At 26.3% G+C, this 27,785-nt stretch overlaps 2 protein-coding genes across 4 annotated transcripts; both read right to left on the bottom strand.

Annotated features, from left to right (window-relative positions):
• Positions 1 to 283: 283 nt before the first annotated feature.
• On the bottom strand, positions 284 to 11,594 carry LOC149882708 (uncharacterized). 2 transcript variants are annotated; one of them, XM_090099309.1, is made up of 16 exons: positions 11,151 to 11,594; positions 10,815 to 10,890; positions 10,633 to 10,734; positions 10,305 to 10,479; positions 10,123 to 10,222; positions 7,051 to 7,113; positions 6,906 to 6,958; positions 5,347 to 5,437; positions 4,582 to 4,667; positions 3,439 to 4,484; positions 3,130 to 3,259; positions 2,819 to 2,921; positions 942 to 1,032; positions 756 to 828; positions 520 to 624; positions 284 to 440 (listed from the first exon to the last, which is right to left on the bottom strand). In XM_090099309.1, the coding sequence occupies exons 1-16, from the start codon at positions 11,238 to 11,240 to the stop codon at positions 365 to 367; spliced, it is 2,460 nt and encodes an 819-aa protein (XP_089955435.1). In that variant the 5' UTR covers positions 11,241 to 11,594; the 3' UTR covers positions 284 to 364. The 2 variants fall into 2 exon arrangements, with proteins under 2 accessions (XP_089955435.1, XP_089955436.1); XM_090099310.1 differs by lacking the exons at positions 10,123 to 10,222; positions 10,305 to 10,479; positions 10,633 to 10,734; positions 10,815 to 10,890; positions 11,151 to 11,594 and adding an exon at positions 8,212 to 8,295.
• LOC145193530 (short transient receptor potential channel 4-associated protein-like) lies at positions 11,562 to 22,566 on the bottom strand. Of its 2 annotated transcripts, XM_090099311.1 has the most exons (24): positions 22,438 to 22,566; positions 22,098 to 22,223; positions 21,880 to 21,987; positions 21,690 to 21,774; positions 21,518 to 21,579; positions 20,838 to 20,923; positions 20,681 to 20,748; positions 20,182 to 20,286; positions 19,588 to 19,653; positions 17,789 to 17,851; positions 17,595 to 17,681; positions 16,827 to 16,900; positions 16,673 to 16,738; positions 16,281 to 16,360; positions 15,693 to 15,747; positions 15,548 to 15,606; positions 15,295 to 15,350; positions 14,985 to 15,030; positions 14,491 to 14,574; positions 14,308 to 14,398; positions 13,686 to 13,826; positions 13,289 to 13,498; positions 13,023 to 13,162; positions 11,562 to 12,163 (listed from the first exon to the last, which is right to left on the bottom strand). In XM_090099311.1, the coding sequence occupies exons 1-24, from the start codon at positions 22,525 to 22,527 to the stop codon at positions 11,941 to 11,943; spliced, it is 2,271 nt and encodes a 756-aa protein (XP_089955437.1). In that variant the 5' UTR covers positions 22,528 to 22,566; the 3' UTR covers positions 11,562 to 11,940. The 2 variants fall into 2 exon arrangements, 1 of the variants encoding a protein (XP_089955437.1); XR_016456079.1 differs by lacking the exons at positions 11,562 to 12,163; positions 13,023 to 13,162 and having other exon boundaries at positions 13,355 to 13,498; positions 15,693 to 15,973; positions 22,438 to 22,560.
• Between the last annotated feature and the right edge of the window lie 5,219 nt (positions 22,567 to 27,785).

The raw sequence follows: 27,785 nt of genomic DNA, 5'->3' as shown, positions 1-27,785 counted from the left end.
AAAAAAAATTAAAAATAATAACCTCAATGTGTATGAAAGACTCAAAATATGTTTGCAAAATAAAATTTGCATAATGTATTTGAAAAATGTGTAGATCAAAAATAATTTTATATTACCTTTAAAAAATAGTTAAAAATAATTGTAATTATTTACAAGAAATAAAAATTGCACCTTAAAAAGAGAAAATTAAGATAAGAAAATTTTGAAGTTTAAAAATTGTAAAATCTAAAAATTTAGACTTCAAACTTTTTTATATCTTAAAATTAAAATTTGTAAGAAAGACTTTTTAATGGTCTTTATAAAAATATTTATCATAAAAGATCATAAGATAATCAAAAGATCAGCAGATCAGAGGGAAATCTTGCTAGTGTACTCTAAGTAGATTTGATACCCCTGTTTGTAATGTAGTCAAACAATACCCTTCTTCACCCAACAAATAACTAAATTATGAAAAAATCTTTATAAATACTTTTTGAAAAATAAAAACTTCCTAAACCAAAAGTAAATAATATTACCTACCCTTCATGTATAAACTCAAGCATGGCATGACACTCAGACACAATTTGTGGTAATTCGGTTTTTAAAATGATGTATGATGTGACTGGCACCAAGTCATCAGAACCGCTTAAAGAGATTAAAAAATATATGTTAAAATGGGCATAAAAAAACAAAATAAACATAATAACTTAAAATATATAAATATAAAACTATAAATCAAAAAAAAAAAAAACTACAAAAATGGAACACATTCTTACACTAAGGGAGGTGTTAGACTTTGGGCTAAGTAATATTTTTCAACACAATCACAAACAGCTTTCATTGTGCGAACTAAATTTTCCAATAAATTACTAACATAATAACTAACATACAACTATGATAAACGAAAGAGAAAGTTGTAAAGGGTGAATTAGAAAATATATGTGATCACTTTTTTAAAATACCTGCACACTCAAGTTTTTCGAGAGGACTTGTCATCCCAACAAGAAGTTTTAATTCATCAATTGCTTCTTGATAAGGAGGGTTTGAGGAATTCTTAAGCAAAATTTTAAATATATAAACTTACATATTTTTTACATTTTCAATTTGATATAAAAAAAAAGTTCAAATTAGTAAATTTTAAACAAAAAAAAAAAGTAGTGTAAACCCTCTTTATTAGATGATGAAAAAAGTGTGACAAAGATGAAGAAACAAGGTTAAAAAGACAAGGGTGAAAAAACAAAGGTGAAGAGACAATGATGAAAAGATAAGAGTGAAGAGACAATTATGAAAAAACAAGGATGAAGAATCAATGATGAAATGACAAGGTTTATTGAAGTAAAATAATAAACAGCATGAAATTATCAATGAAGTGAGTTTACTTAAACTAAACATTTTTTTAAAATATAAGAAACATAAGGCTCAGTTTGCAGAAAAACTAATAAATACTTGATAAATACTTAAGAAATATAGACAGGCTCAAAATGATGACTGAATAAATACAATCAAAAGCTTTAAAATGTAAACGTATTACAAGGAGGCTTTTTAACAACAGTTATTATCTTGTTTTAAACATTAAATATATCAAAAATATTTTTATCTTCCATGCTTTGCTCCTCAACAATTATGACATTCTTTTCTTTATAATGATCAAAGTTAATAAGTATTTTGTTTATAACTTTTCTCCTTTGAAAGTATAAAATGAAATCATTATTATTCTAATCTTATTCTATTACAGAGTATTTTTTAAAAAAAAGGATGCAGAAGCTTAATAGTTTTTCTTGAAAAAGAAAAAAAAAAAAAGGTGATTATAACAAGATTATTGAGTTTTATTAAAGTTATTTTTTTTTTGCTAGTTTCTTGTTTCTTTATGTTTGACATAGTTCAGGTAACAGCGCTTTATGAAGTTATCAATTACACAATTTTTTATAACGGGATTTTCATCCACTTGTTGTTCATGATAAATGAGCCTTACTTTAATAGAATTTAAGCTTTCTAAAATTCATTTTATTTTTCTGCAGATTTCATTCAAAAATGTTTTTTTTGGTGATTGCTTGCTTTGGTGAAATTTACACAACAATCTTTTTCTACTGCAGGCTCCACAATTTGAATTGGTTCATTTTCTATTTTTTTTGGCTTGTACTGAAAGGGAGGTGGATGGATGTCATTTGTAGAATCTATCATTGTGTTAGTAGCATTAACAATTTTAGATTGATTACTTTATTTTGGTGGATCCTTACATTTAAAAATAAAAAAAAAAAGATCTTGATGGTTTAGAAATTCCTGATTGAAATATTGGCATTTTGATTGAGACAAAAGTTTGGTGGCCATTTTAACACTTCTGTGCATGATTTCTTTTTTTTTAAAGAAAGACCATGATTACACTTTGTTTTTTTTAAAACAAAAGACCATGATTACCCTTTGTTTTTTTCTGAGATAACTTATTTCAAATGAGATTACTTATTATTTTCTGAGATTTTATTCTTGAGTTACAGGAACATAAAAATACGAACTTAGTATGTCTTACAATAAAAGCTTGCGTTAATAAGGAATTCTTTAATTTGAAAAGTAGGTTCATAACTTTGAAAATTAAGCGTTTTCTTATGAAACAGAATCCTGTTATCAAAAACTATATAAAAAGCATTTAAGACTGAAAAAATTAAGAAACTTTGAGATTGAACTTGTTAATTGTGTTTTTTTGTAATAATAAAAAAAATGTGTATTACTTTTTCAGTGAAAAAGTATTTAAGAACGATTTTACAGTAGTGTGAATAATTATTCATGTTAATGATAAATAATTACATAAATATTTATATTAATAAAAAAAATAAATGAATCTTACAGGAAGAGTAAACTTCTCACGAATCATCATATCTTTGGGTTTACACTCAGCATACTTTTTCATTAAAGACTCAAGCTTCACCTCTTTTTTTGAGTTGACTTTCCTGAACAGAGCATAACATTAAATTGATCAAATAAGGTGAATGTAATTTGGAAAATTTTTAAATATTTCTTATATCATAAATGTCTCCTAAAACTTTTTCTACTATTATTATATTAATACTATTTATATACTTTTATATTATTATATTAATATTAATACATATTTATTAATAGTATTTCTGTTAGTATTATTATCAAAAAAATAACAACCTGAAAAGTTTAATGACCCACTGCCACAATGGCTCAAACAACACACTCTCAAATGTAGCATAGGCTTGATCTCTGCCTAATGGGGTGTCAAGAGTTTCATATGTCAAGAGAAGTACAGAGTATAAGCGATCTGAATATAAAGAATGATTTAAGTATGTAGCATCATATATTAATTCTTCCTTTTTTTGTTTTGAAATTGCACAAAAAATTAAGTTAAAATTGTTTAATGATATTAAGAAAATTAAATCAAGAGATTAAAGAAAAAAAAACAAACAATCCATTTATCTAATATTGTTTTATTGAATTTACCAATTCCAAACAAAATCTCATGAACAATATTTTCAAATTCCTTTGTAACAACAGCATCAGCAGAATATTCATCTGCTTCATTTGGTTTTAAGCTAGTGTAAATGCAATCAACTATTGCATTTGAATCATTACTTGTTGAATCTAGATTGATTGGAATTGATTCATAAATGTGATATTCATTATCATTAATTTTTTTAGCATCATTAGAATCAGTGGAGACCGTTTCACTCAACTCTTCATAAATATCTACGTTACTCTCATAGATAATCTTTATCTCACCATCTTGATCATTACTTATTGTGTTATTAGGCTCAAGAATAGAATAAGGCTCAAGAATAGAATAAGGGTTTTCACTTTGTCCATTTTCCCAAACAGCATGATTACTGTAGTTTTCTACAGAAGATATTTTCTCATCATCAGTTTTAAAATCTTCAATTACTTGTTTGTTTAATATTGTATAACTGTATTCATTTTGTCTGTCTTCCCGATTATCAGTGCTAATAAAGCTTCTTACAGAAGACTTTTTCTTATTACCAGTTTTAAAATCTTCAATTTTTTGTTCATTTGATATTGTGTTATTGAATTCATTTTGTAAGTCTGTGGGATCAACTTTATTTTTTTTATCCAACAACTTGCTTGCATTAAAAGTTGAGATATCATACTTCTCATTTTCATTCATTTCTGAATCTGAATCTGAAAACATAGAATTCTCCAATTCTTCAAACTCGTTTTCAAATGAAATCGAATACTGATTTCCTTGAACTTGAAAATCCTTTGATGTTTTTTCAGTAAAAAATGGATTTTCAGATGTATCAGATGCGTTTTTGATAACAGAACTTGAATTAGGAATTTTATTAGAAAGAGACAGCGATTGGAAGTTTACTTGCTGGATTATTTCAGAATCAGAGGGTGAACAGTGAGAATCAGAGCTTGAGTAAGGCTTAACATCTGCTGGAAAATATTCTTCATTAACAAATGAATGAATTTGGTTATAAATACTCGTTTGAAGGTTTACCAGAGCTCTTCCAAGGGGATGATCTTTACGCCTTTAAAAGATAAGAACATTACTTTTTACTTATTAATATATTAACTGCTTCATAATTTTCTAAAAAAATATATATTCAAGGAAAAAGAAAACCATACATTATAATAAGTTTCAAAATTTTCCCAATTGCAGCATGGTCATCTTTGTTAAGAAAAACTGCATCTCTGAATTTTAATGGCCATTGCTATAAAAAAAAAAAAAAAAAAAAAAAAAAAAAAAAAATTTTTTTAAAAAACTACCAGTGTTTTTCAGCATTTTACAAAAAACTTAAAACATTAAGCTTTAATGCATACATTGATACTATAATTTAAATACTTGTGCTGTAGAATTTTTCTATTATGTTAAATGACACTTTACCAAATCAAATGCAAATTTAATTGAAAAATAAATACAACCCTTTTTTGAGTTTTCTTATTTTAGAGGAATCTAAAAGCATCTTATTTTATTTTAGAGTACAGTATATCTTAGAATATCTAAGATACAACTGCATTTTTAAATAAGGTAACGCACTAATTTTTTACGACCGTATTTTTTACCATTGTTAAGTTAAAAAGTTTTTCAAGACTTTTCAAGGCCTTGCACAGGTAGCTCAAAATAAACTCATCTTTTTTTTTTTTCAAAATCTTCAATCCATTCTCAACACAGGTATCAAAGCATGCATCAGAATTTAACATTTTAAAATTTTCATAATGCAGAATGCTTGCAGCCTTTTATTATTGCTGACAGCGCTGATCTCCTTTTTAAATGAGTGAGTTGTTAATACATTTATTTAAATTCATTCAAAATCAACACTCTTCATAGATATCATTTATAAAGCATAAAATGAGAGAAATATATATATATATATCTTTATAAGTAAGTACTGCTTCATGCTCAAATGCAAGTATTTCTGTCAGCAAACTTTGGCGAAATGCTTTATCACTATTAGATCTTTGCTGCAGCTTGTTGCATCTTCTTCATAAAAAAAATTATATAAAACAATAATATAAACATAATAAAAGTTCACTAAGCTTTAAGGCTAGTTTAACTTTTTTTATAAGCAAATTCATTTATGCAAACAGATTTTAAAATTACATGATTTTATAAAATCTTAATAAAATAATATACACACACTTTAAGTAATTTTAAATTGAGACACACAAATAAACTAGAGACAAACAGAAGTTTTACGAATGCTCTCTGTAAAGAAAATGAAAGCAAAGGAAAAAGTTTAAAGTTGACCATCTTTTAAGCAAATCAGTTTAAGCTGGCAATATATATAAATAATTACATAATAATTAGGCATTACATGATAAGAATAAGTTAAATTGATAAAAAAAAAAGCTCTTCTTGACCAGCTAATGGGCTTTGAAGCATTGAATAAAAGTTGATACTTGAACCTATACTTTTAGTTTTTTAGGCTTTGCATATCTTGTCAGTTACAAGATATGCAAAGTTTGCATTATGCAGAAAGCATATTGAATTTCATAATTTAAAATTTTAGATTTTTTTTTCTTTTTTACAAAGTAAACTTAAAGGCAAATAACTTGAATTTAAAATAACTGATAAAAATCCTTTTAAAATTTGTCTTAAATCTCAGTGAACACAGTTCTTCATAAAAAGTTATTATATTAAAGCAAGTTCAGGTAAATAAATTGGTCAGCAACTTAACATCAATTTCTAGTTTAGAAAACCAGCATTAGGATTATTTAAAAATGCAAATAGAATATTTCCTTCCTGTAAGCGGTGTACCTGGAAATTTTTTTTCTTTTCAACTTCTATGAAGTCTCTCAGTCCATGGTTTTTTAGGTCTAACAATTCCACATGGAGTATCACAGACAATATTTGAGGTTGTTTTTTTTAAACTACAGTTCAGTCAATAAACTTTCTCATTCTTTTACTATTATTTGCCAGAATGTTTACCTTAGAGAATTAGAGCTTAGAGAATTATGGTTTAAGTTTGAAAGTAAAGATTATCTTAACTTTATTTTAAAGTTCATATGATCTTACCTTCATTGTTTCCTTACATTTTATTGTTTAATTACAAATTACAATTATATAAATATTTAATAGCTATAAATACATAAACATTTACAAGAATATCTAATTACTGTATAAGCAAGAATTTCATTGAAAAAAAATCAGAAAAATCAGTAAAAATGATCTTTCAAAGTTTTTATTTGGCCTTGGAAATTATCTTCTCTAAGCCACAAAAAATAATTCCTACTTTTGGCTGCTATCTTACTCAAAGGGTATAAATCTGTAATGTACATCCTACTCGAAGGGTATAAATCTGTAATGTACATTATCTTATTTCTAAATCTTTCCTGGCTAACTCACCCAAACTTTGTTACATAGGTTTTCAGGAACCTTAAGTTCAATACTTTTGTAAGTAAAAACGACAAAGGAGAAATTATACAAACCCTAAAATAGTCTGATTTACCTTTCTGCTTCTGCTTTCATTGCGATGACCTGCTCAGCTATTTTCTCTTTGAGCTAATCATGTGGTTAAAAAAATGATTTTATACGATTTAGAAAAAAGAACAAAAAAATAAAAACGACTAAGAAGAACTATATATTTAACTTACTGCTTTTTCTTTTGCTTGAGATAATGCCATTTTCTCTGCAGCTTGACGGAATAAACTTAAATTCTGAACAAAAATAAAAAAAGAATTAAGAAGATTTTTGATTGACAGTAACAAAAATCTTTATCTTGATAAACAGCACACAGTGTGTCCAGAATGAAAACAATTAATTTTTTGAAATTTTAAAAACCAATTTTTTAAAATGAGTTTTCTAATATAAATTTCTTAAAATATATGTATCTTGTGACAATCTCACAAAATTTTAAAGTAATTGCTTTATCAGAAATTAGTTAGCAGCTATTCAAAGTTGCATTGTTTAGGATTTTTTATTTCAATGTTCTGAAATTGACGAGTATTACAACATTTTACATTTTTATAAAACTGTATGAACTTGATTGAAGGCTTTTTTAAATGTTGAATGCATACAGAAATGTAAATATATTTTGATCTCATTAATAGGTAACTTTCTTTTCCATATATTTAAGAGCCATTTTCTGTAAAACCAATTTAATAAAACAATTTTACAAAATAAGCTTTTTTAAAATCTAAATTGCGAAAAAGTACAACAAAGCACAAACAAAAGGTTGAGATTTTTAATTTAAAATTATGATATTGGACTTAAGAATTAAGGGAGTTCCTGTTCACAGGATTTGAATAAAAAGAGTTTTTAAAAATGTACTTAAAAATATTTAACTGTAGAGGTTGCAGGATTATGAAATGTATTTATACTAAAATTGTTTCAAAAAATCAGATTTTATGCAATTTACACACTAAATTAGAATGTACACTGGAACAGCTAGTGTTCAGTGTACACAAATACATATAGTATAAAAATACATATACAACATGTACAACAGGTGCACATATGTATGTAGAGTACAACACAAACTATCAGGGTGCTCATATCATTTCATGATTTAATTTAGTTATTAATTAATATTAGTTATTACAGTTTAATGTTTAAAACTATGTTTATAGAATTTAATGCTTATTGTTTGCATTTATGACAGTATTTTTGTTATTTGTATGTAACTTATACTAAGTTATATATAAATAATAAAATAATAATGTCATAAATGCAATCAATATAAAAAGTATATAAAAAAGTTATTTAAGTAAAATCAAAAGTTAAGAGCTTTGGATCATTGTTTAAAGAAATTTTACCATTTGGTTGCTGCTCAAACCCATACTTCATCTAAAGCAGATAGAAAGATTAAACTTTTAAGCAGGCTTAGGTGCAGGTTAAATAACCTATTAGAGTGACAACAGGAATTCTTCCATTGGAGGTAACAAACAATGATTGAATTACAGTTTGATTTTTCAGCTGTAAGGAAACAGAAAACATCTGTTCTAAATACTAAAGATAGAGAAAATTTTAGCAGCTTGCTATTCAAATTAGATGCTCTAATCAGCCTGATTCAACATGTTGATGTAAATAAAGCAATCAATGCAACCAAAATGAAGGAGGTAGGTTATAAATTTATGATCTTTTATATAACTTCAGTTGGGCATCTCCAAGCATATACCAAATATTTGCCCATTGATGTGAGTTATCACAGATGGCAAACCTATTGCTAAGTTTTCCAGACAAAGTGAGAAAAATTGGAGCAAATATGTAAGGTCTTACAAATCCAGCACCAGTTCCAATGCCTGACAAATGTCTGTCATGCAAAATACATTAGACTTTTTTTATCAAACCATAATTAAAAATCACTCTTTTGTTGCTGCTAACAAACGGCAACAAACCTGGTCAAAACCTGCTTTCAGGGTTGGTCATACAGTATAGCTTTGCAAATAAGATCAAATTATGGTAAATCAGAAGAGAAGATGATGATTTTGAACAGCTTCATATTAATTTATTGAAATTTTTTTTCTATCAAGAATATTACAAGTATTCTATTTTAAGTAAAATAAATCTAAAATATCTACAAACAACCAGTGCACTGAGTGTATTTTCTATCAAGAACATTACAAGTATTCTATTTTAAGTAAAATACAGTGAGAGAAATAAGTATCCGAACAAAAGATTTTATTGTTCGGATACGTTAAATTTTAGCAACGCAAGTTAATTACCTTTGATTAATTTTTTGCAACATAAAATCGTAATTAAATTTGCTTTTAGAATAATTATAAAAGTATTTATCAAAAACATGTGTTCTTCTGAAAAAAACCTGACAAAAGTTTATTTTTCCACAATAAAATCTTTTGTTCGGATAACTTATTTCTCTCACTGTAAATCTAAAATATCTACAAACAACCAGTGCACTGAGTGTATTTTCTATCAAGAATATTACAAGTATTCTATTTTAAGTAAAATAAATCTAAAATATCTACAAACAACCAGTGCACTGAGTGTATTTTCTATCAAGAAAATACATACATATAAATATCTACAAACATCTTGTGAAAACAACCAGTGCACTGATTGTATGAGCACATAAAAAAAAAAAAATTTGTTGGGTGCAAAAAAAAAAAAGGTGCAAGAAGTAGGTTTTTTAAAAAAAGATTTTTATTAAAGAATATTCAATTATCAAAAATTATGAATATAAAATCATGCACCCAACCTTTGCCTAAATCTTAAATTTTACTTCTAAATTAGATTCCTTTAATCCCAAAAATAATTAAAACCAAATTTTCAAAAAAAATTTTCTGTTGTAAATTAGAACTAGAGAATTTTTTCCACAAAACAACAACTTGGACAGCATATCTCTACGTTATTGATATCATAATGTATCTTGCACTTACATGAATAAATAATAAAAAACAATTTAAAAAAGATTCTTTATTAAAATATAGCTGAGTCATTGTACTTTGCTGCATTTTACTGCATGTAAACATAACATGTTTTAGCTTTATGTTTAAAAGTTTTATCTAACTACATAAAATCAATTGGCTTTATCCAAAAATAACTTAAACCCATAATGTTAGGTTATTGATTTCATATAATTAATCACTTTTAAGATTATCGAAGAAAGCAGTAATAATATTCATATACTTTTTTGATGAAATTTCTATAAGCCCCAATTGAAAGTGGTCACTTAAAGATAGAAAAAGCATACAAATTTATTCACTTACATATGTTGTTGCATCAGACTTTTGCTTAGAATTTTTAAAATTCAAGGTTTTGCGTCTCTGATAAGCTTCAAACATGGAATGATTTGGATCATTTTGTGAGCTGAACATATTGATTTTTTGTACATTTTATATAATAAAAAGTTTATTAAATTCATATACTAAATCTTTCAAAAATGTAAAACCTTGAATTTGAAGAAAATCTAGGTGGTGCTGGCAAAGAAGACCATACTAAATCATTAAAGTTTTTAGAACTTGTATCAGATATCAAAGAAGAACTGGTGGCCATTGATGTATCGACTTTGTTGTATGTTTGCGATTTTTTCTCTTTATTAAATTCAGAAGTCTGATTTTCATTTTCTTAACGAAAGAAATTCAAAACTTAACTCAATAAAAAGTCTTGAAATCAAAAAAATATTGACTAAGCAATTGTTTAATTACAACCTTAAATTTAACTTTGATAAATTATTAAAATTATGATTTAAAAAAAAAATTTATCAATTAGGAAGATACCTTTCTGTGTTTGAGTTGCATCAAAAATATCAATAACCCTTCCCAAACATTTTTGAGTCAGTTTTAATAGCTTGGATGTTTCATTGCTTAAACTCTTCATATCTAAAAGAGTAATAGAAATAAAAATACATATTTATAATATAATCTAAATCAGATCAAAGACTTTTGTTAAATCTCTATACCTTGCTTATTCCAGGCATCATCTTTAAGAGATTGAACCATAAATAAAATACTACTCAAATATTTGCAATATGCAATCTACAAAAAACCAATGTAGTGTGACAACAATTATAAAAAAAATTGAAGCAAAAAAAAAAATTAATAGTAGACTCCTACCATAAAAAGCTTTTAACCAGATGGCAAATATAACAAAAAATATGACAAATATAACAAACAAAAAGCTATCAGATATTTGCAACAAATCTTTTCATGCTGCATAAGATAAAATTTTTTTTTTCAAAACGAAAATCAAATATTTGAATTTGAAAAATAATCATTTCGAGAAGAATAAAAAATACCTTAGTGTCTCCCTCATCATCTTCAGAAATGGCATCACGTACAGTTTGTGCTGCAATAAGATAGCTTGGTTGTGTATAATGCAGCGCCATTGTTATGTAACTTTACTGATTAACAGAAAATACTTATTACTAAAAAAGCAACAAATAAATACATAGCTAACTGCCTAAGATCATAAGAGCTCCATTTTAAAATAAAAACATTTAAAAATACATATACTGTAAAAATGCTTATATCAAGGCTATGTTGATTTGATTTTTTTAGTATTTTGCTTTCAATTAAAGTTGAAAGTTTAGAGTTAAATGTAGCTTTTTTTTATTTAGTTTGAAAAAGGAGCAAATAAATATTCATTGCCATCAAGCCAACAAAAAATTATTATTTAAAAGACACTGATTGAAAAAATACAAGAAAAATGAGAACACAAATGAGAAAACATTTATTCTTTTCAAAAAAAAAAAAAAAAAAAAAATTCTACATAAGAATTCATAAAATGCAAAAATAGTATTAAAATTTAGAGTGTTTAAAAAAATATTTACATTAATAAATATAACCAGATTTTAATTAAAACTAATATAAACTTTGATTGACATTTTCAATCATGATTAAGTCCCTTTTTTCTTAAAAATTTTGATTTTTTTTTTGTTCATAAAGACCTGCTCTACTTTTAGAATATAATATTGTCTATGAACAAACATGCATCACAAAAAAAGCATTTTTTACTGAAGTTTTTTTCCTGCACTCAAACTGTGATTTAGAAATTAATCACATGAAGCTTTTCATCATGAAAAAGATTCAAATATCTCGGAACATGTGATCAAGATGCTTCCGCTTAACAATACCCCTTTGTCTTGGTGTAAGATAATAGAGAAGACAGTCTTTTGTGTTTGCATCATTGCTCAGTAACATGTCTACAAATGATTTCCATTTTTCAAATGAAATAGAAGAACTTTGTTCAAGATGCAAGCAATCTTTTGTTTTCTTTAAGTAATGTCTTTGCCAAAATATCAGTAACTCCCTAATAGGATATGATAAACTTTCACAATTCATCAAAAATATCAAGCAATTTTTCAAAGTAAAACTCCTGATGCATTATGTTAAAATGGACTAGAGGCTCACTGTGGACCAGAGTGACAGCCAGGTTATGTTGTTTCCCAGGCCTGATTTTATTTTTTGTTAGTAGTTATGTATACATTAGACATCATTTATGACATTTCAAACTTCTGAGGGGTAGGACAAAAAAATCAAAAAAGTTTTGCTCAAAAATAATTATTTTTAACCATAAAAATGTTAGTAAATTTAGGCAAAAACATGGTTGAAAATGCACAAAATTAAAAATTGTGTAAACAATGGCAGACTGTTCACATAAAATGTGTACTGTTTGATACAAACCATATAGATTATGCGAACCAGCTAAAATCCAGTGTTGTTGAATTTGCATTTTAAAAAATTAAATAGATTAAATAATTATATAATTTAATTTAATAATCATAATTTAAATTATATATTGTAAAGTATATTATTTTTAGCATTCAGAGTTATAATATAACTTTGAATGCTAAAAATAATATACTATGCTAAAAATATAACATAAAGCTTTCTTATCTTGTACTTTAATTTTTATAGCTTATAGCTGTTTTTTGAAATTGTTTTAAAAATTTTTCAAAAATTCCTACACCCCAGAAGTTTTAAATGTGTCTACTAATGTATATCTACTAACTGTGTCTATTAATGAATACCCAACTACTGAAAAAGAAAAACTAGACCTGGGGAAAAACTTAACCGGTGGTCTAACTGTTCAATAATGAGCATAAATATATAGAATACTTCAAAACACAACAAGATATAGGAAATTTCAAAACACATGCAGTACTTACCACAGATTTGCAAGAATAAGTCCAGGGTGTTTCTGAGCTTGTTCTTCAATGACAAAAGCTTCTAAATACTGGCCTAACACACCATGGTTGTAAGAAAACATAAGAAATATAAGTGTTGTATTCAAGCAACTCACATTTTCCTAAAAAAAAGTAGGTATTTTTTAAACTTATAAATATAAGAAAATGGTTTTTTTGGCCAAATCAATTTTATAAAGAAACCAAAAATGTTAAAAAATAAGTAATCTTTTGAAAAAGAAGAAACTCACCTGTGTAAGACTGTCAATAGAGATTGAGGTTATAAGTTTATATAATAGGTAGACTTTATTTTCCCATTTCTGAATGAGGTTACTTAAGAGACATTTTTGTACATCGTAAAGACCTGTACTTAGAAAATGTTCATAAGATAAAACTGTGCAGCGTAAAAACATATTTGAATCCACAATATTTGTAGTCATTATTGATAAGAACCTTTCCAGCTAAAAAAAAATCAAGCATTTTGTTATTTTTCAAAATTCCTTTTTAAGGTTTTTCATATATAAAGTATAATAGAGATAAAAATTTTAAATACCAAAAATGTAAAGTAATAAATTCTAGATTAAATATGAAGTTTATTGAATATGAAATTTTTTTAAGAATTACAAAAAACTAAAATCCCAGATATACCTGGCTAGTAGATTCTATGCACTCATTGAACTGTTTATAACCACTAGCATTAAATTTCATCAACTCTCCCAGAAGGTCAAAACTACTTTGAATTATTTCTTTGGACTGTAAGTTTTCATTAATCAGGTGGATTACTAAATGCTAAAATTTATACGAAACTAATAAAATGCTAAATTGTATATGAAAGTAATAAAATTATAAATTGTATATGAAAGTCATTAAAAGCTAAATTTTATATAAAAGTCATAAAATGCTAAATTGTATATGAAAATCATAAAATGCTAAATTGTATATGAAAGTCATAAAATACTAAACTGTATATGAAAGTCGTAAAATGCTAAATTGTATATGAAAGTCATAAAATGCTAAATTGTATATGAAAGTCATAAAATGCTAAATTGTATATGAAAGTCATAAAATGCTAAATTGTATATGAAAATCATAAAATGCTAAATTGTATATGAAAATCATAAAATGATAAATTGTATATGAAAATAATAAATAACAAATTTGTCCATTACATCATTGATTTTAAAATTAAAAACTACAAATTTGATCATCGTATCCTTAACTTTAAAATTTAAAAAATATAAGTTGTTAGAAACCATTTTTTTATTTTAACCTTTATGAGATCTCTATCAATCAGAAACCTTTGGTCTAAAGGAGTAACAGCTCCTCTCAGAAAACCTTCAATGGCTCGAGATAACCAAAACCTATGCATAATTGAATTAACTTTTCAAAAAATAAAATACTTTATTTAAATAAGATAAAAAATGAGAAAGAAAATTATAAAAGGGTATAATACCTCAATGGATTATTTGGAGGGCATTGTTTTAATACATTAATAATTTTTGTAAGGAGTCCTTCAGAGCCAACACACATAAATTTGCTAGAAATAAATATATATAACTATTATAAATCCTCAAATAAGTGCCCGGATGCTTATTTGATTTTTGATGTGAATGAAATGCTTGCAACCATAAGTGAAAGCCTATTTATTCCATTTCTCTCTTTATTTTGATTGAAACTACTAAGGGTTAAATTGCAGAGCTAATTGAATCTTCGCACTTTGACATAATTTTCATTCATAAAGTGAACACTTATTTAAGGATTTACAGTGATATTCAAATTTCTGAATATTACATGTTATTAAAACAAAAAAATTTTATTTATACATAAATAAAACATAAGCATAACACATAAAAAAGAATGCACAAAAATTTGCTTTTGTGATTTATGTGATAATACCCACAATGCACTGCATACTAAAATATTTTATACTATTAAAAAGAAAATTACCTTTGAGAAGGATGAATTGCTTCAGGCACTGGATAGCCTTCTTTCTCTAAGTAAAATATACTTTATCATAAAATAAAACTGTTTAAGACATCTTATTCCTAATGGGATAAAATAAAACTGGAAAAAATCTCAGGAATAAATAAACATCAAAGTACACCAAAACATTAAGGGATTTCACTCGGATCTTTGACAGATTATCTGTATCAGAACATGTAAATTATGTGAAAAAGAACATTCAGTTAAAGATCTCAGAGAAATAATTTAATATCTTAAAGGCTTTTGTCACTGGTTCCTAAGACAGGTCACATACCACACATTCTTGTCATCTCAATGGCTTCCGAAACTGACAAAAGATGATAGCGATTTCTATTAATTAAAAAAAAAATCTTTAAAACAGCAGCTGATCCTCATATCTTAAAAAATACAAAGGATAATAACAAAATTAAAGAATTATGGCAACCAAATAAAACTCTAGGTCTTAAAGTTATTAATAGTTTAAAGAAACATAATTTAAACCCTTAATATATCTTAATAACCTTTTCTGAATACAAAGCAAAAATTACTTATTATGATCACAAAGACTGTGCATGAAGCGTAGAAACTGAACTTTTAAAGTAACTTCCTGAAACAAAAAAGAAAGGTAAATAAAAAGTGAGATATAAAAACAAAGCCTTGAGATATGGGAGCATTATAAAAAACTTATTCTACCGGCGTGCAATCACAGTCTTCAGAACCCATATGATTAAGTCTGAGAAACAGCTCACTGAAAATATTTAAGAACAAGTAGCAATAAAGCATAACTTAAAATCAAAAATATTATTCCACCAATAAGATATCACAAAATATTATTCTGATCAAACAGTAGTGATTATAGTTTCATCAACAAATATATCATTAAGTTCAAGATTTCACATATATGTAACCCAAAAATATGATAGTAAACAAAATTAGACAAAAACTTAAACCCCTTCATTTACAGCTATTACTCCCTAAAAAAAAAGTAAAGCAAGAAAAATTCTCAATTGTAATTAATTGTCTTAATCATTTAATTACTTTTTCCTCTAAAAAATTCATTCTTTCAAATCTTTAAAGAAAACTATCAAATCTTTAATGAAAAGTTGGCAGAATTTAGAACAAAATAAATTTCAATTATCTTTTTTTTTTATAGCTTTATCGTAAAGTTAAATAATTTCAAATAAGTTTAAAAAAATTAACTTAAATTTGTTCTCTTAACTACAGATACATAGCACATCACAAAGCTTTACGCTACAAAAAAACAAAAGCAAAGTTAAATACCATTCTGAATTCCAACCCAGGCTATCAAATAAATTTGAGAGGGCAGGTATGAACTTTAAATCAGATAACTTTTGCTGCATCTAAAAAGTGAAAATGTTTGAAAATAACATTTGGCTAAGGTTAAATATATTGAAACATGTGCTTTGACAATTCATTTGTTGAAGCTTTTCTTATGCATCAATTAATCTTACCAACTTCCATCTAATCTAGTAGTAAAACCAAAATAACAATACAGCATAAAACCTATTTGACATATAGAATGCTACTTAATTATTACATTTAGAAAGATACACAAATAAAATATATACTATTTACAAACTGCTAAAAAGTAAAAAACCTGACAAAATGTAAAAACATAAAAACATGAAAAGGATTGAAAATTATGGACTGACCTCAGTTTTGTTTTTTCCACATAAAAACAATGATAGAACATACAGAAATTCTACTTTTCGCATTACCTATAGAAAATTAAGTTTTATACAAAATATCCATAATTACAAAATATAAACATTAATTCAAGAGAGAAAACAAATAAGAAAAAAATACTTCATTTAAATCTTGGGGTGACAACCAACTCCCACTTGAACTTTCATTAATGCTTCCATTGTCAGCAAAAAAACCTTTATAATTCAAACAAAAAAATGAAAAACCAGAATAAAAAGCAGAGAAAATTTTGTTAAATGTTGAAAATAAAAGTGCAGTTCATACAAAAAATTGTTAAATTATTATCTAATGATTGTTATTTTTTACTATTATTATTATCATTATTATTATTATTATTATTATTATTATTATTATTATTATTATTATTATTATTATTATTATTATTGTTATTGTTATTGTTATTGTTATTGTTATTGCTATTGCTATTGCTATTGCTATTGCTATTGTTATTGCTATTGTTATTGCTATTGTTATTATTATCTTTATCATCACTATTATTATTATTATTATTATTATCATTATTATTATTATTATTATTATTATTATTATTATTATTATTATTATTATTATTATTATTATTATTATTATTATTATTATTATTATTATTATTATTATTACTATTATTATTATTATTATTATTATTATTATTATTATTATTATTATTATTATTATTATTATTATTATTATTATTATTATTATTATTATTATTATTATTATTATTATTATTATTAGTATTAGTATTATTATTATCATCATCATTATTACTTTTTTTAAAAAAAAATCTTTTATACAACTTCTTATAAAACTAGGAAGATTTTATATAAGCTTTAAAAAAAGTTAACAAATTTTTAACAATTTTTTTTTTATTACCTAAGTTGCTTTGTGTATTTGTATCATTATTACTGCCATCTACTGGTTGTTGTGATGCATGAAAGTGACGGTAGGCTGGGGAAACAACTGGGATAATAAATATAGATATATAACTTGATATATACTAAATGTGACACAAAAGAAAAATCAAAAATTAAGATAAAACAGCACAAAAATAAATTCAAAAAACTTACAAAAGGGTTTACTGCACAGTTTAACCATTCTTGGAATGAAGTGTTTATTAGCAAGAAGTATTACTAATAGGAAAACAATTTGAAATTAAATTGAAAATAATATTACTTTTCTTTATAAAATATTATTTGCTTTTCTTGCATGACCAGCAAACTGAACACAAAATGGTAATTAGAAAAGAAGACAAAATATTGGTAAAGAAGGAACAGCAAGCTCAAAAACAGAAAAATAGGTTGCTTGAAAGACTTGCACAGAAAAATGGAAAAGATGTTGCTCTAATCCATAACCATGCTGACCTCTCAGTACCAAGTAGCAGTAATTGTTCAGAGAAGGAAGACGACAACCAAGTCTTTTCAGTGCCAATGAAACTGACATCAATTCTACCTAAATGATGTTACTTAAAAGCTATGGATGCTGTTTTGCCATTGGTAGCCTCTGCTCTTGATTGCACTGGAATAAGTAATAGACAGGCAGTTCACATCCTTGCTGTGATGAGAGTTGGTAATGGAGAAGCAAATGATATCGCTTTGTCAAGGAGTAGACAAAGAGTCAGAAAAATACATTGATCCAAAGAAGCAACTGATATCAAATAAAGTTTCCAATTTGATGGTCTACTGGTAGTCCATTTTGATGGGAAGTTACTTCCTGCAATAGATAGTAGTCCAGAGAAGGAAGACCGTGTCGCTATCCTTGTCTCTGGATTAGGTGTTGAGAAGCTTTTGGGTGTGCCAAAAGTTAAACAGGAAACAGGGAAACTTGTTTCAGAGACAGTTCCAAATATTTTAAAGGATTGGTGATTGACAGAAAAGATCAGTACTTCATAATGTGACATCAAAGGATTTTGTGACCTAGTCATCGCTGCTCTTCTTTAATGCTCTTCTGCTTCACACAAACTTTCTCATGACAGATACTTCCAACTGGCAACAAACTCCATCCTTTCAAAAGGCGACAGCAGTTGTCTCTTCCTTGAAAATTGTCAATGACTGTGCCAAGTGGGGAATAGCACTGGCGTCATCATTCAACTTATCTCTCACCAAATCAGAGGAGGAAAAACAGTACTTACTCTAAATTGTAGAACAGCATGGCAAAGAGTTTCCAGATGTAAAAATATCAACTGTGCTGAAGAGATCACAACTTGAAGACCTTCAAGACTCAGAGAGTTCAGACTAAAAACTTTTAAAGTGTATTTTTGAATGGCGTACTTAGAACTACTCTGCAATACAGTCAGATTAGTGTGTCATGTAACTAGTATTATTTTATTGTTTAATTCCTACTGTTTAATATAATTGTTCTTTGAATCTAAAAAAACAGCATTTTAAACCTAGCAAAATTTTCATTTAATGCAACTGCCGAATACCATAAAACATATGTAAATATATATATATATATATATATATATATATATATATATATATATATATATATATATATATATATATATATATATATATATATATATATATAAACACACACATATATATACACACACATACATATATATACACACACATACATATATACACACACACATATATACACATATACATATATATATACACAAACATTTATAGTCTTATTATGATTGTCTTGTTTTATAACAGACTTGACAGTTGATAAAGTAAAGAATTTTCTCTTTGTATTATTTAGGAATTATTTATATTTTATAAACGCCTTAAAAAGATGAAACAAAACCTTAGTTAATAAATTACAGTTTTATAGCCACACTTTGCAATAAAAAAAAAAAAAAGCTTAACTTTAAAAATCTGAAATCTCTTAAAGACTGAGATAAAGAGTCACTTACCCTGATTATTCTCACATAAAGCTTTCTCTAATGATCTCTCATTATCTTCTTTATCTTGTTCTAGCACTAACAAAAATTAGAGCACCAATCAAGAGATTTGAAAATATATTATGATGTAATGGATTTCCAATTTTTATTGAGATACAAAAAAAAAGTGAAAACACCCACAGAAAAATTTAAAAACAAAATCATTAATCAAACTTAACTATAGGATTAGGTCAGATTACAATAAATAATAAAATGAACTATTTTATCTAACAAATGAACAACTAATTTTTTAAGAAGAAGCCAAGTAAATATTTTGTACATTTTTACATAATGGTTTGTGAATATATTTCATATTTATTGGTCTAAGGTATCTATTTCATTCAAAAAACACATGGATTTTAAATCTATAAAAATCAGTCCTACTCCTAATTGAAAGACATCAGTTACAGATCAGTTGTAACAAAAATATTGTTTGATTTTAGTTTTTTAATTGTGAAGAATTTTTTCTCTTTATTTATACTAAAAAATTTTTAAACATAAAACTAGCAAATAAATATAAAACTAAAATTATAATAAACTATAATGGAATATTTTTAAAAAACATACATGTGTTTCTTTCATAAGATATATCTGCAACTAATGATGACAAGATGCAACAGAATGATGGAAAACTGCTTTCTCTGATGTTAGCTATTAAGTTACTTAAATTTTCTAAAGAAAAAACAAACAAAATAGTAAGATCTCTGTATAGATAATAATTTGATAACATCAAATGCATTCTTAGGTTGATTCCTTTACAGTTAATCAAATTATCATCTGTAAAATAAATGCTTTGCACAATAATTTCTTTTAAAATCAAATTCTAAAAATATAAAAGATAAAGGAAAAGTCATATTTTTGTTAAGTTATATCCCAGTGTTTTTTCAAATTTCATGTCTGGAAAAGGAATTCATTTTTGTAATGGGTGAGTTTTGTTAGAAGTTCACTTTTATTATTATTTTTAATATTATAAAAGTTTTGTTAATTTTATCATCTTTTTAAAAGTATTTCTTTATAGCTCTTATTCATTAAAAAAATTGACTCTATTAAAATATATTATACTTACTTATTTTTGAAAGGTCAATTACTTTACGGTTAATTGCCAGTAATTCTTCAAGTAATGCTGAAGCATCACTAAACAAAATAGTTTAAAAAAATTTTATAACAAATACATAATTTTTATGCTTAATTATTAAAATATTGAATAAAGCAAACAAATATACTCAAATATTGTCTTGTGTTCTAAAACTGTAAAAAGAAAAACTATGAACTCATCATGGCAGCCAAGAAAGTTAGCCACAGAGGTCTCCTAATTAATGAAAATTTTTTTGAAATCATTCAAGATGAAAAAAAGTAAAACAATCAAAAAAATTTATATATCATGTTTAAAACCTAACATAGATATGTAACATTTATAAATATGTATCATATATAAATATGCAACATACATAAACATGTAACATAAATATGCCGCATTAAACTATAAAATGAAAAAAACTAATCACTTCTCTTAGATGTATTAAAATGAAACACACAGAAAAAAATTCAATATACCAAATAATCAACCTTTTGTTATATATACATATGCATACACGTATATATATAGACATGTATATATGTATATGTATGTCTGTATATATATATATATATATATATATATATATATATATATATATATATATATATATATATATATATATATATTATATATATATACACACATATATATGTGTGTCTATATATATACACACACATACATATACATATACATATATACATGTCTATATATATGTATATATAACCAACAAATTAAAATTTTACTACTTAAAATTTTGTTTACTATTTAAAAAATCATAAACAAATGTTAGAAAATAAAGATTTTAATCCTTTATTAGAAACTTACATAATGTACAATAGGTTGTAAGATTTGTAATCCGTACAATATAGCATTATGAAGGGGATTGCCTATAACACAAGATTTTTAATTAATGATTGGTAAAAAACACCAATTATTAATTGAAATTGAAAAGAAAAATGTAATAAAAATGATGTTATGATTAAAAATAAGAAACTACCATTATATTTTGTACTTTTCAAATGTGCTGCAGTATGGTCTTTGGTGAAAACAACAGAGCACTGATACAAAATTCTCACTAGAACCTAAAAACAATACTTTTGATCAATATAGAAAAAGTCAAGCTGCATTACAAACCTGTTTCTGTTATATTTAAATTTGAAATATATTAGAAAAAAATAACTATTTACTTTAACTCCATCAAGTTGGTTAAAGATTTCAGGAATAAGTTCACTTTTTGATGGACTATCTGAACCAAATTTATCCAAAGGAGAACCATTTATGGATGCTTTTAGAAACTAAAATATATAGCTTTGAAACCTTTTTAAACTATTGAACACTTTTTTTTAATTACATGAAAAGTGTTTTAAATAAGAAAAATATTTTGTCAATTTTTTAAACTGCATACTTTTAAACGCTCAATAACTTGAAGGCAATCAAAAGGTTTTGTTGAATATAGAGTATCAAGCTCTTGTATACATTTTTGTATAGTACAGTAAGATATGTGCTTGCTTTCAAAAAAGTTACATGGAATCTAAAAGAAGTGATATACATCTATTACATAATTATTATACTCATTTAACATATCAATAAAAGAGAGGGCACAAACAAACTTTTGTGTATAAAAAAAATAGAAAATCTCCTTTTTTAGTGCAGCTAAATAGTGTGTAAAAACAAAGTAAATAAAGAAAAGGCTTTTTAAGGATTAGTCAGATAAACAGATAATAAATATATAAAGAACTTTATACCTGAGATGATCGGAATGTTGTTCCAACTATTTGGTGTCTCTGCAATTGTTGATAAATGTTATTAGATGAAGAAATATTTTTTTGAGGCATACTTCAAACTATTTTAAATCTGGAAATTAAAAACTAGCTAAGATATATACAACAGCATAAGTATTACAGGTCATTTTCTATTCCTTTACTATTTGAGAATATTTATATGTATGTATGTATGTATGTATATGTATGTATGTATGTATGTATGTATGTATGTATGTATGTATGTATGTATGTATGTATGTATGTATGTATGTATGTATGTATGTATGTATGTATGTATGTATGTATGTATGTATGTATGTATGTATGTATGTATGTATGTATGTATGTATGTATGTATGTATGTATGTATGTATATCTGTGTGTGTCTGAGTCTGTTTGTCTCTGTGTGTATGTGTCTGTTTATAAATATGACATTTGTATGACAGATACAGCTATAGTGTAAAGATAAGAACATTCACAACTTTTTGATATTCATATAAATAGTTATAATTATGGTAAAAATTTTTTCCTAGAGCACCGTTCCGGTAAAACATAAATGCTAGAATAAAAACGATTTTTCTATTGAAAATGACTAATCTCTTCAATAAAAAAAAAAAAAAATCAGTTTTATTTAAGAAATGCTAAGTATAGTCAAATTATTGGTTACTATATACTTAGAAAAAAGTAACTTTTTGGAATTTCAAGTTCAGCCTACGCTTTTTACACTTAATTATGCTTTAAGTTTAAAGCCACTTATTTTTAAGTATATTCTTTGGCACAGAAAATAGGGTTAAGTTCCGGACTGTGGTTGAGCGATTGGGAAAGACATTCGCATAAAAGTTGATCTTTTTCAATTTTTTCCTGAGGGAAAACAACAACAAAAAAATTTTTTTCGGGTTTCTATAAATGAAAAAAAAAATAAAAAGATTTATTGCACTTTCAGACTTTTTTTTTTTATTTATTTGTATTTTTTAAAATTTATTTAGGTTTTTAAATGATGTTATTAAAATCGGGTTAGTTCTATTTTTAAACACCATAGAGGAAGATGGGGAGCATTCGACCATGGGTTACTTTCAATTACTTCAAATATTTATCGTGATATTTAAACAATACCGCTTAAAAAGCTTTAAAAATACTGCTTAAAACACATACAGACCACAGGGGAAAAAAACAGATACATTTCGCAACTTTTGAGAAACATGGACTTTAAAGCTTGAAGGTGTCTTATTCTTCCATAGGAATTTTAATTGTATTTATTATTATTATTACTCTCCCTTAGGATTTTGATAGCATTTTAACTCTTCTTTACTAGTTTATAGATGATTTTATATAGGTTATATAGGTTAATTTTTTTGCATAGTCAAATCAATTTTAACATGGGATGAAAAAAAATAGGGGGGGGGGGGTTCGTAACTAAAAATATCAAAACTTGTAACATGTCTGGTTTTTCCCCTGTGGTCTTCACGTATACTCATGAAGATGGATCTATACTAGTTTCCTGCGCTAGATTACTCATTGATGAAATAATGATAAATGCTTGAGGCAGTAATTTAAATATTGTGATAAATACTAGAAGCGGTTGAATGTAACCCATGGTCAAATGTTTCCCATCTTCTACTATATAAACGAGTCAATTGTTAAGAATAGTATAACTTGATAAAATAATTTCACTTGTGCTGCTTTTAAACTCACCGATTCAGATATTTCAAACTGAAAAGTGAATGTTGATTATGTACTTTGTGATGTTCAGAGGTAATTTTCTCACGACATAGAATCCGTTCTGCTGTCTCTTTTTACAACTAACTTGATAGTTATAAAAAGAGACAGTTTATTTAAGTCAGAACTGGGAGCTAGGTTTAGTTTATCTCTTGGATAACCATAAGCCGCACAATAACCTCCTAACTTCTAAGTAAATCAAAGTCTAAATCATTTTTTTCCAATTCCACTGCATGGCTCTAAATTCATCATCATTCTAGAAATAATACGAATTTTATAAATTTTCCATTAATGTTTCATAAGGGAAAAAGAAATGGCAGTGGGTTTTGATTTGATCTTGAAGTTATTAAATTTCTAGGATTTCGGATTTGCTTTGCATTTTAAAAAAATTAAATTCAAAAACGATTTAAAGGAAAAGTGTTTTTGTTGCATCTGGAAAAAAAATATTTTTCTTCGGTTGACGGTTTTATAAACCACTCCAAAAAAATTGTTTCAAATTCTAATTTGGTTTTTAAACTGATAGTTCTTGAAATTAGGCTTTGCTTTGAGATTATGTAAACAAATAAGTATTGCAAGCATTGAACTGAACTGGAAAAGTTACGGAGTAAATAAAAGAACGACATTCTTTAAGAACTGCTACCGTTTCTCAGTGTGGAACTTCAGTACATTGTGATGGCCAAATATCGAAAATCTTATTATATTATGTACAAATTTTATGCTATTTTTTAAGTTATACTATGGTTAATAGAGCTGATGAGAGCCCTAGATGATACTATAGTCCGTACAAAAATGTCTTTAAATTCTCTCACAAACTTACTTTAAGAGTGTTTTTTATACCGACATCATGATTAATAGCTTCATTACATCTTACTAAGTCTTCTATTATACTGTCTGTGTCAATTCTTGCTCGTATTATTAGTTTCTTGATAAATGAACATACTATTGTTGTTTGAGTTTGAAAACGTCGTAGGATCAACAGAATAATTGAAATTGATCATAATAAGAATGATGCTAAATCTTATTGTCAAATTTTTATCTATACTGAGAACTTCATTTAACAACGCTGGATTTGAAAATGCCTTACAACAGAAATTAGCTGGTTCCTGCCCCTTCAGACCTTGGCATGTCCAACTTGAGTCTAAATGCGTCATTCATTTTTTTAATCAACTTTTTCCTCTAAATGTACTTCGCCTTGAACTATATAGTTATTCTCAAAATTTTGATTTCAAGTCTATAAGATACATGGAGTAGGCATTCAAAAAACCGGATCCAAGCATAAAGTGGTGACATGCATGGATTTCGTATTGGTGATGTAAACCAAGGCTTTCCCATCGATCATGGTCATTGCGAAATCAAAATCCACTAAAACCAACTTTTTATTTGCAGTTCTATTAGAAGTGGTCCCAACTCAGCCATTTGTGCTTCTATTTCTGAATTGATTTTTAAAACCGTTTCTTTTGACTCTTATGTAATCAAACTTTACTGGACGATAGAATCTCACACTTTGAGGTGACATATTTAACCAATATACTTTGTCTTTATTTATATAGGATTATAGTCGTAGCGGAGTTGTAGTAGTTGCCAATAAATCAACTTCACTTTTACATCATGATCAATCTTTTGGTTATTTGTGCCTGATGTTCCATCGAAGCTCCGTGAACTTAGAAGAGCCATGTGTTCATGCTGTTTGTTATGTTTTTTTCAATGTGCTTCAAAATATTCTTTTCGTTCACTTTTAAAATTCTATCGGCTATATGTTTCATAAGTGCTTTCAATTTTACTCAAATAGAAGAATCAGAAGTTGAAATAGCTTCTGGATTAGGATAGCTTTTATCTTTCATTTTTTGAATTGACCGGTAGGGTGGGTATCTGTCTGAATCTTCCATGTGAATACCATGATATGATGATTTACTCATACTATCGTCAATTAAAGCTCTAAAGGCTTCCTAATCGGACTACAATTGGCTCTAATTTAATTGATGCACTAACTTTGTTGCATCTGTCTGGTTTTCAATAATCTTACTAATTAATTTCGCCGTACCAATATCGTTATTGTTGAATGCCGTTCTCTTTGCTGCTGTTAATAGTATTTCCATTCAATCTTTTGTTAGATGCATAGAATCATTCGCAACTCTTCGTCTTGTTCTATTACTTGTTTGAAAAAAATCTTTAGTGAATTGTCCTCTTTTATTACTATTTATACTAGAATTTTAATTATATTTTTCCATTTTCCATTCCAAATTTATAATCAGTTTTACACAACATCAGACTGTATGGAACACTTTTGTAGAATTTACAAAGCCCTGCAAAAATGCTGTAGTTCTACTGATTTATTTTATGTGTCACTGATTATTTACACAAATTTTTCCTTTTTTTTTATTTCGCTGATTAGAGTTTTCTCTGTGTTTTCATGCAAACAAATTTTTAGTTCTTAAATCGTTAATTACAACTTTAGCATTTTCAGAATTAGTATCATTTCCGTCGAAATAACCGATTTCTCGTTTTGTTGGATTATATGATTCAGCCATTTTGAACAAATACTTTCCAGTTTTAATTTTAAACTAAAACGGAAATTTCATGTAATTTATATGAAGATAAAATACCTAATTTACTAAAAAAATTTTTACCTAATGATCACTTAATGCATTAAAAGTATGAAATTTCATTTTGAGTAAAACAAAACATTTTCAAATCTATATATCTTTCTTTGGGATAGCTCGAGTCAGCCGATTTTTTTGGGGCAGCTCGGGGCGGCCTATTTTTTTTGGGTGAACTAAGGACATATTTAACTTTGATTTTTTGCAAAATGGAGATGTTTTGAACGGTTATTTTTCCGGCTCTATTAAAGTTTACTTTTAATGCTTTTGTAACAATATTTCTTAATAAACGGCTGATTTTCTAAATTTGAAAAAATTTGTAAAAGATACATTTATTGCCATTGAAATGTAGATTTAATTAGCTTTCCAACGATATATTATATTTCAGTCAAAATATATATAATTCAGTCAAAATAATAATGCAAATTCAGTCAAATCGGTCGTCTATAAATATAAATTTATCACACTAAAAAAGCATAAAAAATTTGAGATACCTCGCATACTCTCTATTATTTTGTTTTAACCCTTCAAAATACTGCACAATAATATTGCACAATATTGCACAATTCAGTCAAATCGGTTGTCTATAAATATAAATTTGTCACGCTAAAAAAGCATAAAAAATTTTTTTAAAAATCAACTTCCCAAAATTCTATTCATCTTAAAGAGCTGGTATGGAAATTTGAACTTTCTTCGTTAACGATTGAAAAACCAAACGTTGATGTTTATTTAAAGATTATTACCCACAAACGTTGCTTTTGTGACCAGGACAATGTTTTGTAATTTTAAAGCCAAAATTGTATTTTACAGGGCTATCATGACCTGCTTTAACAAAAACCTGGGTACATCATTTAAATGTTTTTCTGTGTTTTTGATTAACAAGCACGAAAATGATTTTAACAGTTAAATCTCAGGTTGCATATTCACCTAACTTTCCTAACTCTTGGGCAGCTCAATTAAGGTTACGGAATCCAAACGTTCATGTAATTATTTGGTGTTCACCTACATATGCGTCAT

The sequence above is a fragment of the Hydra viridissima genome, unplaced genomic scaffold, assembly GCF_058129835.1.
Source record: "Hydra viridissima isolate aposymbiotic clone 2 unplaced genomic scaffold, HvirCarnegie_v1 scaffold_10, whole genome shotgun sequence".
Taxonomy (NCBI): domain Eukaryota; kingdom Metazoa; phylum Cnidaria; class Hydrozoa; order Anthoathecata; family Hydridae; genus Hydra; species Hydra viridissima.
Note: the sequence above shows the minus strand (reverse complement) of the source record. Positions and strands in the feature narration are given on the sequence as shown.

Excerpts from the sequence above, each read along its gene's own strand:
- LOC145193530 (XM_090099311.1), bottom strand. The coding sequence starts at position 22,527 with ATGCCTCAAAAAAATATTTCTTCATCTAATAACATTTATCAACAATTG. Across the intron at positions 19,654-20,181 it reads ATCTTATGAAAGAAACACAT|TGCTAGAACAAGATAAAGAA; the intron begins GTATGTTTTTTA and ends AATTTTTGTTAG. Across the intron at positions 13,827-14,307 it reads TTGATAGAGATCTCATAAAG|CATTTAGTAATCCACCTGAT; the intron begins GTTAAAATAAAA and ends TATAAATTTTAG.
- LOC149882708 (XM_090099309.1), bottom strand. The coding sequence starts at position 11,240 with ATGGCGCTGCATTATACACAACCAAGCTATCTTATTGCAGCACAAACT. Across the intron at positions 5,438-6,905 it reads ATGAAAGCAGAAGCAGAAAG|AAGATGCAACAAGCTGCAGC; the intron begins GTAAATCAGACT and ends TTTTTTATGAAG. Across the intron at positions 4,668-5,346 it reads TTGCATTTGAGCATGAAGCA|CAATGGCCATTAAAATTCAG; the intron begins GTACTTACTTAT and ends TTTTTTTTATAG.